The sequence below is a fragment of the Eptesicus fuscus genome, chromosome 14 (genome assembly GCF_027574615.1).
Source record: "Eptesicus fuscus isolate TK198812 chromosome 14, DD_ASM_mEF_20220401, whole genome shotgun sequence".
NCBI lineage: Eukaryota > Metazoa > Chordata > Mammalia > Chiroptera > Vespertilionidae > Eptesicus > Eptesicus fuscus.
In genome coordinates, this window is record NC_072486.1 from 62519581 (window position 1) to 62532218 (window position 12638).

At 45.9% G+C, this 12638-nt stretch overlaps 1 protein-coding gene across 1 annotated transcript in view; it reads right to left on the reverse strand.

Moving 5' to 3' along the window:
* STRIP2 (striatin interacting protein 2) overlaps positions 1 to 12638 on the reverse strand; it is a 50478-nt gene that overhangs the window by 31685 nt on the left and 6155 nt on the right. The window contains exons 3-12 of the mRNA XM_008154022.3: positions 10064 to 10138; positions 8670 to 8804; positions 7231 to 7351; positions 5926 to 5994; positions 5629 to 5735; positions 4549 to 4676; positions 3009 to 3212; positions 1535 to 1770; positions 1214 to 1279; positions 500 to 563 (exon numbers count right to left, since the gene is read on the reverse strand). Coding sequence (XP_008152244.2) covers positions 500 to 563; positions 1214 to 1279; positions 1535 to 1770; positions 3009 to 3212; positions 4549 to 4676; positions 5629 to 5735; positions 5926 to 5994; positions 7231 to 7351; positions 8670 to 8804; positions 10064 to 10138 — 1205 coding nt within the window. The remainder of the gene's footprint in view (positions 1 to 499; positions 564 to 1213; positions 1280 to 1534; positions 1771 to 3008; positions 3213 to 4548; positions 4677 to 5628; positions 5736 to 5925; positions 5995 to 7230; positions 7352 to 8669; positions 8805 to 10063; positions 10139 to 12638) is intronic.

Consider the following 12638-nt stretch of genomic DNA (forward strand, 5'->3'; position numbering starts at 1 on the left):
CAACCAGCCAGGAACAGGCCCTTGCCCCTGGACCACTGCCCTGAGGTTTCTGCTGCATGTGCACGTGTACATGGAGTGATGATGATGGGGTAGGGGAGGATTCAAGGTCTGTGTATCTTAGTCTTTGTGCTCACACACTTTAGATGTAGAGTAGTAGCCTGCTACTCAATCCTGAACCTTTGGAAGTTAGTCGTCTTAGAGGGAGATAGAAGTGAGAGGAAAGGAAGGGAAGAATGAGAAGAGAGAGAGAAAGGTGGAAGGAGGGAAAAGGAATGAGAGGAAGGAAGAATAACCTTCTCATCTATCTGAATATAGAAAACTGGTAAGTAGGGAGAGGCCCGATTTCTTCCTCTTTGGCCAAAACGCCTTCAGGGAAATGTAGAATAATAGATTCAGAATGTTATCTGGTAGAAGAATCCTACCCAGTAGGAGGACCCCACTAATCCAACTTGCCTTGATGGCTCGCTATCCCTGAAGACTGAGTGCCCACCCTGCTCACCTGCTTTAGGGTCTTCACACTCTCATGGATGGGCCTGGGTAATCCAACCAAGGTATCTGTGTCTCTGTGAAATGCAAGACACACTAGATAAGCTTCAAAAGTATAAAGAACTACTCATTCCCCCTGGAGTCACATAGACCATGTCACTTTCAGCTTCCAGGTCCCCTATGACTGCTTTAGGACACAGAAAATTACAGAAATTTTTTGAAAATTAGGATTTCTGTTCGGTCCTTTGAGGACTCAGTTTGTTTGGGAGTGGCAGGTAGCCCAATGTCACTTTTGACTGTGAAATACCAATAACAATGCCTTCTCATGTTTTGTAGAGGCCAGTGGGAAGGATTCATGAGGGTGGGGAGATGGGGAGAAAGACGAAATCTGTTCTGACCATGTCTCTTCTTCACAGAATCCTGGCCCATTAGAGTAGGTAGAGCCCCTAGAGACCTTGTAATCCAACACTCTTATGAGGAAATTGAAGCCCAAGAGGGACATGACTTGTTGCTCAAGGCCCTACACTGGCCAAGAGTATAACAGTTCTTCTAAGAAACTAGAAGGAAGAAATTCCATGGAAAGAACCCAAAGTAATTACTGGGAGTTGCCCATGCCTAATAGTTCTAGGTTGTAACGTGACTACCCAGCAAAATTTCCCATTCCAAGCCACCCACTCTGGCCCCATAAGAACCACTCTATAGCCATTCTGACGATTCGGTCACTTACTGCCCCAGAGTGAATCCGATGAACTTGTTCCTGCTTAGCTCCAAGAAGTGCTCAATGTCCTTCTGTCTGAGAGGACGGTGGAGATGAACCCCAAAGAAGGGAAGAAAAGCAAACATTGAGAGAGAGAACCTTTCTGGGCTCCTGCCCCTCCAATTGGAGGACTGGAGCAGTGGGGGAAGAGAGTAGCCAACAGAGAACTTCAAACCTAGGCGGTTCTGACTCTCAGACCAGCTTATTGTGCCTTTAACACAAAGACCACTCCACCCTGGGTCTTCAATGATCAAAACCCCAAAGTTCAGGGTCCCTATCTTTCAAACCTACCTGACCTTTGGGGCCCAGGGTAGGCCCTTGGGAAAAGCCACCCGCTCAGCAGAGAGGGGTGCCTGTGAAAGTGGAGGTGGTACCAGAGGGTCCTGTTCTAGCAGGTCTAACTCTCCATCCAAGGTTCGTTCTCCATCGCCAGCCGACTCCTCTTCCTCTTCTGTGGCTGGTTCCTCAGTCTTAAAGAGATCTCTTTCATTGTAAATGTCCAGGCTGTCCTGCTTAGTAAGGAGTTGCTGGGGTGGGGGAAGGAAAGTATGCAGAGATCTCACCCTGGGCATCCTTGTCTGAGGTCACCCCCTCCCCACAGGCTGTTAGAATTCAGGAAACATGGAGTAAGCATCCAGCTCTTGTGAGAATATCCCCTTCCAACCTCAACCCTACTGTCTCCACCAGGCCCGATCCCAGGACAAGCAGCTCTCAGACAACCGAGCCAACAGACACGGCACAGAGCACAGATAATCCCCAAGTCACAGCTACTTAGCTTTCAGAAAGAACTGATGCCATTTTTTTTTTTTTTTACACCAGCACTTTCCTTCCTAATTATGCTCTGCTTAAGTGAACATTCAATTAGTTTGCCTTCTGTGGGCATACACCAGCTGGCTGACTGAGGAAGAAGAGAACAGAAGCTTGCTGCTACGCAGAGGAAAGCGAGTTTGGAATTTTAAATTTTGTCACATAAAGAAAAAGACTGGACAGAAATAGGCCAAAAAGTTAACAGTTACTGCCTCTGGTTGTTAAGATTGTGGGTGATTTTTTTTCTCCCTTCTTCTCATTTTATTTTTGTTCCAAATTTTCTATAATGAGTAAACATTACTTTATAAAACAAAAAAATCAAGGTTAAAAAAATCTCACTGAAGATAATAGGCTAGATAACTGAGTGTGACTGTCTGGTCCTGACACCTATAGTTGGTGAACTCAGGTAGATCACACAAATGAGTTCATGGGAACATGGTCTCAGTGCACCTTGTCATTTTGACCTTCCAGAGATGTAGACTATACCTAGAATCCTAACCTGTCCTCTCCCAAATGTAAGCCTTTCGTTCTGGGACCAGACAAAAGTATGGTTGACTCAGAGTAAACCTTCTTGCTGCTGAGAAAATAGGAAAGTGCCACACATCCAGGTACAGGGATTTTCTAGGAGACCTGTTCAGGTGCTTTGGGTCCTTATACCCTAACCTAACTCTTGTTCTGGGTGCTAAAGAACTCCAGGTGCTGAGGTCCAGGTCAATGACCCTGTGGCGAGACCTGGATCTATAATGCAATATCACAATGTTATATCATGATAGTGCAGGCATCTGTCAGGACTGGGGATAGAAGCCAAAGTATAGACTGCAAGGTTTCAGGCTGGTTACAGGGCCAACCAGGGGCAGGATGAGCTGGGTCATTTACTGCCCTTTCCTCCCACATCCAGAGTAGCTTAGAATCTTGATTTTTTGACAGCTAGTGTCCCACTGTCTGCTTTAGTGCATACCCTTCGAGAACCACGGCGGCCTCGCAACTTGGAGGGTGGTGGTGCCAGCTGAGACTCCCCCAGGTCCAGGGTATAAGAGGGCGGGGAGGCAGCACGCATGCTCTTCACCACCTGGATACTGTCCTCTGCCAGTGGCGGCAGGCCCAATTCTGCCCGCTTCTGTACTTTGAGAGCCTGTAGATGCTCAAATCCACCGAGGGTAAACTAAAGGGTAAAAAGAAAAGGGACAGAGAAGAGAGAGGAAGGGAGGGAAGTCAGAGAGAGCAAGGTCAGGAAAGCATGGGTGGAGAGGAACAGCCACCACCTCCAGTCCCCCTCAGACCCCGGATTAATTAGTAAGTAATAAAACAGGAAGGGGCAAATGTGGTTACTAGCCCAGTCTGAGGAACTCAGGCATCAGGATAAAGCATTATTTACTGACTCAGTGTTGGAAATATCACCAGAAATTAGGAAAGGGGCTCCTAGGGGCCTCCACTGAAAAAACAACCACCACAGGAAAATGTATCTCCCTCTTTAAGAAACACGTCCAGATGCTAAACCCAGTCACTCAATTTCCTCTGCAGTCGTGGGGGAACTGCCTCTTGAAGTTGGGGAACGTTAAGAGGCAGTTCCCCCTATGAAGCCAGTCCTGTGGGGTGGGAGCCAGAGCTGAAGGATCAGGTTGAATAATTAGTAACAAAACTACATCCATACATTTATAAGAACTTCAGGCCAAATGCACAGTATAAGTCGGGGTGATGCAGGGGAGGTGCTTGCCTGTCAGTCTGGCCTGGGAAAAAATCAATTGGCGAGGGGTAGACCCCATCAGAAGTGCAGGACATCTTGGAAAGTTAATCCCTTAGTTTGAAGAAGCTCCTGGTTAAAGTCCCCAGATAGCCCTAGCCAGAATAAAGGGTCCTTGGTTGCAGGCTTCTCCCCCCACCCCCCACCTTGGTCTGGGCGCATGCAGAAGATAACCAATCGGTGATGTGCTTCTCTCTGTCTTTCCCTCTCTCTTCCCCTCTCCCTAAAAATCAATGGGAAAATATACCTAGGTGAGGGTTAACAACAACAACAACAACAAATAATAATAATAATAATAATAATAATAATAATAATAAATAAAATAAAGTCCCCAGGGGAAAAAAAAAAAAAAAGAACTTCATTTTTATCTGGACGGAGGGCAGGCACTAATCCCCGCATTTTATAGCTAGAGAAATTGAGGCACAGAGAGTTGCCCAAGGTTGTCAGTATGAGTAGAGGCCAGATTTCCCAACTCTTAGCCAGTGTTCTTTCCACAAAACATCAGTTCTATCAGGGGGAGATGCAATGATACCCCAATTCACAGAGTGGCAAATCTTGTCAGTCCAACAGAAACGGATAATCTGCTCTAACAGAGAAATCTGATTTCTCTAGGATAGCCTAGTTGCCCCTCCATTGGCTAACAGCTGCCCTAGTCTTCTGCCTAGCTCCTGCCTGCAGAATCAGAATAGAAGAAACTGAGGTAGCAGAGGGCACTGCTGATCCGGTGAGTTAGGAGGGAGGAGAACGAGCCACTCACCATGACCACCTTCCAGAGCAGAAGCAGGACCTTCTTTATGGGGAAGTGGGGAGCCAGGCCACTACAGAACTTGGTAACCATGGAGAAAAGCAGAAGGGCAAAAGGCTCCTCATTATGCATGGAGAAGCCTGGAGGGTGTGGAGAGAGGCAAATGAGAAGTGAAAATGAGCTAACGGAAAACCTGCCCCAGTAGTCCTGATTCTGGACACACTCACCACCCCTAAAGAATTTGAGTACTGCCCGACCAGAGACCGTATGGCTCAGTGGTTGAGGGTCGACCTATGAACCAGGAGGTCATGGTTCGATTCCCAGTCAGGGCACATACCTGGGTTGCAGGCTCGATCCCCAGTGGGGAAGGCATGCAGGAGGCAGCTGATCAATGATTCTCTCTCAGCATTGATGTTTCTATCTCTCTCTCCCTCTCCCTTCTTCTCTGAAATCAATTAAAAAAAATATATATATATTATATATTTATTATTATTATTATTATTATTATTAATTTGAGTCCTTGGTCCTGAGAAGGAGGCTTAGAGAGTCCCCAGAGGGAAAACCCTCAAGGGCAGGAAGTGAGGCCCTGGAGGTAACATGGCTTACCTCCCAAAGAAAGCTTGGGGTGCATACCAAACTAAAAGTAACAGTAATAAAGACGTTACTTTCTGGCTGAAGGACTCAATGAATTTGAGTCACTTTCCCACATCAATGAATATATTTTAAAAATCCTGTTGGCTTTCATATCTTATCCCTCTCCGATGACACCAACTTACATTTCAACAGAGTTCAGTTTTCAAGGTGATTCGACTCATTTTTTCACGTGGGATTCGTAATAGAATGGAAGAGGGATACCTATCCCCATTTACAACCAAAGGAATTATGGTGTAGAGAGGACATTTGGTCTGAGCTCAGACACGGGGGCAATTAAGGCAGGCCCTCATGCCTGCTGTGCCCTATCTCTATCCTAAAAGGATGTTAATTAAAAATAAAAATAAAAAAAAAGAAGGCTGCCTGTCTCTCTTAGGCAGATGTTAGGCTTCCCCTCCAGCCCCAGCCCCATCCTCACCCTTCCTTAGGGCCACTTCTTACTCAGTTCAGTGCGGAAGGTCTCCCTGGCCGTCCTCCACCCACAGGAGTCTGTTTCTCGCTCCAGGCGGATATTTTCCACCAGTAGGTACAGGACACTCAGCAGCACCCTGGGGTTATAGAAGGATCACAAGAGGTGCCCGAGGCAGCTCCCCGCCTATAGTCAGAGACCTCAGTGATGGTCTCTGTGGGAGCCCAACCCAGTGGAATTAGTAACTTCTAGTGGTCTGGGTGCATCTGGAATTTGAGTAAAGAGTAACCCATTGCTAACCATCCCATCCCATGGGTAGCCCCACTCACCGGAGCTCTGTGCTATCAGCAATGGAGATGGCTGGTTTTCGAACAGCAGTGCTACAGGCCTGGCTGTTGCTGCCATGGGAAGGAGGGAGAAAATGAGAACCCATACGGCCTCTTTCCTCACTGTGTTCCCACCAACCATACACACAAACATGAGTACCTGCTACTCCCTGGCTATATAGCTATATAGAAATTGGTCTAGCCCTAGCTGGTTTGGCCCAATGGATAGAGCATTGGACTGCAGACTGAAGGGTCCAGGGTTTGATCCGGTCAAGGGCACATACCCGGGTTGCGGGCTTGATCCCCAGTAGAGGGCGTGCAGGAGGCAGCCAATCAATGATTCTCTCTCATCATTGATGTTTCTAGCTCTCTCTCCCTCTCCCTTCCTCTTTGAAATCAATAAAAATATATTTTTTAAAAAAGAAATTGGTCTAAGGCAGTGGTCGGCAAACTCATTAGTCAACAGAGCCTAATATCAACAGTACAACGATTGAAATTTCTTTTGAGAGCCTAATTTTTTAAACTTAAACTTCTTCTAACGCCACTTCTTCAAAATAGACTCGCCCAGGCCGTGGTATTTTGTGACGAGCCACACTCAAGGGGCCAAAGAGCCGCATGTGGCTCGCGAGCCGCAGTTTACCGACCACGGGTCTAAGGTAAAGGAGCTCATAGAATTCCTCTGTCACCTCAGCATAGGACATGAAGATGGGCAAGGGTAGGGTCTGTGATATTCCCTCCTCTTGTAATCCCCACTGTGGCTAGTACTGTGCTGGACACCAAATAGATGCTAAACGACACTTGATGAATAATAAACAGATTGCACCCTATCTAAAACTCCTCGGTGATAGACATAAGATAAAATGAGGGTTCACTACAGTGATTAGAGCAGATAAGGCCACCTCTAGAGCTATAACCCATGAGGGAAAGAATTGGGCACATGATAGGAACTGGCCCTGGCCCTCTTGGGTCATGTTTTCAGCCAGAAGAGTTTTCTTCATGGATTCCAGAGTTAGGATGAGCTGAGAAGGTTTGGATAAAAAGGCAACCCACCCAAGATGGGCCTCTGAAGCCCAGGATTGAAGCTCTAAGTGGGGCAGAAGCAGCTGATGAGCCCAACCTGGGGGAGGAGAACAGAATATCAGAGAATATGGCTGAAAGGAGGGGAACTGTCAGTGTAAGCTTTGGACCAACATGTGAATAGACCCAGCTCCACACAGGGGTCTCTATGGTAAGGGACTCAGCATAGGACATGAAGCAGCCTTCAAGGAAGGGGGTTGTCTCAGCCAGCCCTGCCCTAAGGCTTCTTACTCGATTTCCATGTGGAGTTGCTCCAGGAAGGCTGAGAAGGTCCCCATCTGGTAGAGCAGGAAGCAGTTGTATCTGGACCAGTGTAGCACATCGACCTCTGAATCACATTCCCCAAAGGTGCCTAAAGGACCAGATAGTGCCACAGGGGTTGAGGGGGAGGGACTATCCCAGTTCTTTCCACTCTGCCCCATGATTTTAGGACCATCTTTCAACATCCTGTCCAATAATTTGGCTGACAAGTGTAGGGCAAGGGCCCCCCAGAACGTCCCAGACTGAGGCAGGGGAGAGGAAAGGCAGACTCCAGAGTTAGGTCCAATGTGCTCATCAATGGCCGATCGTAAGTTTGAGTTCTCTGAGAAGTAGATCCAGAGCTGAAAATTCAACTACAAGCATTTTATTTAGGTGATCCCAGGAAACATCAGCAGGTAAGAGAGAGAAGGCAGCTAAGAGCTCAATCCCAGGTGGGGAGAAGCTCTGGGAAACAGTATAAAACACACAACTCAAAAATCATCTTACTCAAGAAGGGTGAGGTAGTCGGGCTGTTCACTCACTATCTCCTGTCAGTCACTGAGGAGTGCTGCTGGACCAGGGGAGCACATGAATTCCCCAGCACTCCTGGCTTCCCCATGTGGGCTGCAGTGAAAGCCCTCAGGCAAAAAGGTGAAGGGAGAGGCACCTGGGAGTTGGTCACAATACCAGACCCAATAGATATGGTTGGGCATTTGTATGCTATAGTCTTCCCTTCCCCTTATATAATGTCCACTCTCTTTCCTCTCCATTTATGACTTTTGTAGTTTTTAGCTTGCAACTAGTTAGTTCTTCCAACAGTCCTCTTATTTATAATTTCAGGGTTAATTTTACTATTCCAATTAGGCAATCTTATTTCTCTTTCCAACACCTGGTAATAGTTCTTTTCTGGAAAACTTTCCTCAATCTTATTGAGTTCTGACCATCTCCAAATTACTCACAGCATCCACTCCTGCTGCTATTTTGGCTTGAACCTGCTAAGTCCCAACAAGAAACTACGCAGAGGGTCCATCCGTGCATCTGTGGCACACCCTGCCTTCCCTCCCTGTCAGGGCCAGGTCACAGATGACAAAAGCCTCTGTGCTCAGCTGGTAGTACTTTGTCAGCTCTGGCCATACTGACACTCTTGCTGGTCTCCAGATAAGATTATAGCCCAGGTTAAGGAAAAGAGAAGCCATGAGAAATCCTGATATGCCTGGTAAGATAAAGGTTGATTCCAAGGGATCCAGAACAGTACCTACTACCATCTCATCTCTTCATAAGCATCAGGTTACTCCTAGCATGTGACAAGATCTGTCCTTAAAAGGCAGGGACCTTGCTTTTCCAGCATGACTTGCCCTATCCTACTCCCGATAACACCATTTTCATCCCTAGTCGCCACCCCTCTAAAGTTGGCAAAGGTGGTCACTCACCTTGGGCCAGGTAGAGAACAGCTCGGGCCACCTTCAGTCGCCGCTCTCTACTGACCACCTCCAGGCGGTCCAGGAGTCCCATCACATAGGCCTTCTGGGCATCTTCCTCCAACTCCAGCCACTCCTTGCCCTGTACTGGGGACAGGCCATAGAGATCCAGTGTCAACTACTGCCTTCCCTTCCTGGAAAAGCTCCTGACAGCATAGCACCTCTGATCTCAGCTCCCTAGAAATTCTTCTCTTCAAAAGCTTTCCTTATTTGGCTGAGAAAAAATAAGGGATGGGAAAAGTAAATGACCCCAAAAGTTCTTGCCTGAAACCACTCTGCTGCCTCATCTTCTTGCACATCCCCTCCATCCTCCACACACAGCTTATACTGTTCCATCTCTCTGTCTTTCTTCAAAGTGTTCCCTCTGTATTCCTACATATGCAATTCCTATTCATCATTACAGATCAAATACAAAATTACTTCTTTCCCACAAATGCTCCAGGAAGAAGTTCTATCCTTAAAAATACTTTTTACTTCTCTTTTGCACTTACCAGTTCATCTTGGCCTGAGCTAGTTTTGTGATATACACATCTCCCTTTTGCTATCTAACTATAATCTCTTTGAAGACACTGCAAATTCACCTTCACCCCTGCCTCCTGCATCTCTGGCACGGAACAGGGTACTCACCACACACTTGTTGAGTTGAAAATTGAATTGCCACTGACCAAATAAGGGAACGGAGGTCTGAGAGAATCAGTGTGGACACATGAAATTATTATTAGACTAGAGGCCCATTGCACGAATTTGTGCATGGGTAGGGTCCAGCCAGCCCAGGGGGAGGATTTGGAGAGGGTTTGAGGAGGGGACATGGTAGATTGGCCAGCCGGCCCAGTCCCTGATCAGGGTGGGGGGGCCAATCGGGGACAGGGCTGGCAGGGGGTAGGGGCCGCGGGCAGTTGGCTGGCCCCACCCCCTGGTCGACTCCTGGTTGAACTCCCACCTGAGGGGACAATTTGCATATTAGCCTTTTATTATATAAGATGCTATTGACAGTGCAGCAGAGTTGGAAGCAAGGGCTGAACATTAAAGTTAAGGACTAGGCTAAGCACAGGGTTCTACCAGGCAGCAGGGCACCAGCCCAGCCCCACCTCCCCATCCCTCTGCCCTCTTGGCCCTTTACATCAGGGAAGGGGACTCAGCTCAGGCTTCTCTTGCTTCCACTCCAGGGCCTCTCCACCTGAGATATAGGAAACTCTGTCCCATAAGCAAGAAGGGATAGCGAAGTTATACGGTTAGGGAGCGGATGAAGAAGGATCATACTTTGTTTTAGGTATTTTTCTAGATCAGGCGGAGATATCATGAAGGAAAAAAAAAAAGTAGGTCTCTGAATAAGGGTCTGGGATCACCTTGAGTCTTGAAATCTTCTTCAAAGCACCTCCTGTTCGTGGTGAATTCCAGGTTCTCAGTGTAGCTATACAATTCTGTACCAGGAAAGATAGGACAGAGTCACAAACATTTAGTAGACCCTTACCGAAGGGGTCTGGAGTAGAGAGGGTAGCACGAAAGAGCTAAAGCTTCCAGTACATTCCTGTGTCCAATTCAACCCAGAGTCAGCTTCCTCCTTTTTGGAGCAGTTAAAAATAGCCACTTGTGTCCCTGGGTGATTAAACCATCAAACCTGTCCTCCTCCTGCCAGCTGGCTGACACAGCAGAGAAGGCAGGCTTCAACATTTGGTGAGGGCCAGGAGGAGGGTTGGAGCTGAGAGGGCTTAATGTTATCACTCCTGTTTCTTAGGGCTGCAACCCCTTCTGGTTGTCAACCCAGACTAGGATTACCCAGTCTCTAGGAAAGAGGAGGGCACTACAACTCCTGAAATTTAGAGGCCAGGGTGAGGGCTGAAGAATATGCATTAGATGGCTTTTGGGGGTTGGAGCCAACTCATTCTCTCCCTGCTAAGTTTCCTCGAAGGGTATAGAAGTTTAGGTTCCTGCTCACAGCCACCTGGGCAGAGACCAGGTAGAGCAGCTATGGTTGCCAAAGGGCAGCCTGTGCCCAGGAAAATCTAACTTGGCTGACAGTAGTCTCTCAATACAAAACGCTTATAAGAAATATAAATGCCCTTTCCCCCTACACACACACACACACACACACACACACACACACACACACACACTGAGGTCCGAAAATTATACCAGTACCCTCATCTTACAGAGGATGAAGAACCGAAGTTGAAAAATCAATAGGTGATAAAACAGGTTTCCTCAAAACCCTGTTCCCTAAATGAGACCCTTGCTGGAAATTTAATTAGATCACAAAACAAGAGAAATTCACTTATGTTCCAGCCAGTTGTCTAATGGTTGAGAAACACTTTGTCTTGGAACCAGAGATTAAAAAAAAAAAATTAGAGAAAGGAAGAGGGATTGGGGGCAGAGAGAGAGAGAGAGAGAGAGAGAGAGAGAGAGAGAGAGAGAGAGAGAGTGAGATTGATTGGTTGTGTCCTGCATGTGTCCCAACCAGGGATTGGAACCGGCAACTTGGGTATGTGCCCTGACCAGAAATCAAACTCCGCCACCTTTTGGTATATGGGAAGATGCTCCAATAAACTGAACCAGGCTGGGAGCCAGGGCTTTTGAGTCCTGAGTTCCAGAATCCTGGAGTGACCAGAAGCAAGTCGCACCTCTGAATCTTAAATTCTTCAGTCATTATTGGATTGTGTGTGTGTGTGTGTGTGTGTGTGTGTGTGTATTTAAGAGTAGAGCACAAACCTAATCAGAAAAAGGAACAGTTTCTTATGTACTAAACTTTTTTGTTTTTATTTTTAAATTTTAGATCCTGAACTTTCATATACAGATATAGAATACATATCATCTACCCAGATTAAACAAATATTAACACTTGTCATATTTGCTTTAGACATCTAAAGTTCCCTCTTCCTCTCCAGTCTATTTTATTTCCCTCTCTCGATGTAACCACAATAATGAAATCGGTGTGTATGCTTCACATGCCTATTTTTATTCTTTTATTACCTATGTATGTGCCTGTAAACACATGATACTGTTCTGCTTTAAAAGTTTTTATCCAAGTAGTATCTATCATATTGTATAAATTATTTTTTCTTAGAAACCTTTTTTATTATGTGTCTTTCAATAGTTCTTTATATGAAAAACAGCATGATGAACACATCCATTCACTTTATGGATACTGCTCTCAAACAAATGTGCAACTGCACTGCCTAGAAACACCTTTTAGACTCATGTTTATGCAGTTTGATGAATGCATAAATTATTTTGTCATTGTTTCTTCCCCCCCAACATTGTTTTTAATATTTATTAAAACTGAAACATATTTATATAGATCAATTATTTTAATGGCTATTTATTGATATACTACAGTTTATCCATTCTCCTACTAAGTTGTTTTCCATTTTCCACAATGGCCGCAATAAACATCTTTGTACATGTTTTCTTATGCCCAAGTGTTTTGAAAAAGTGTACATCTAGATCACTGGGTCATAATATGTATAGGTTTTCAACTTTGCTAGATATGACCAAACTGCTTTCCAATTTTATTATACTATCCTCCCTCATGCCAAGCAGTGTATAAAAGTACTCATTTCTCTGTGCCCTCACCAACCCTAGGCTTTTAAATTTTGCAATTTGATGAATGCAAAATAATATGGGATTATTTTAATTTGCTTTTCCCCATTACTAATGTAGTTGAACATTTTTTTAAAAATTATGATTGATTTCAGAGAGGAAGGAAGGAGAGGGAGAGATGGAAACATCAATGATGAGAGAGAATCATTGATCGACTGCCTTCTGCATGCCCCCTACTGGATCGAGCCCACAACCTGGGCATGTGCCCTTGACTGGAATCAAACCCGGGACCTTTCAGTCCGCAGGTTGACACTCTATCCACTGAGCCAAACCGGCTAGGGCTAGTTGAACATCTTTTCATATATTTATTGACTGTATGGTTTT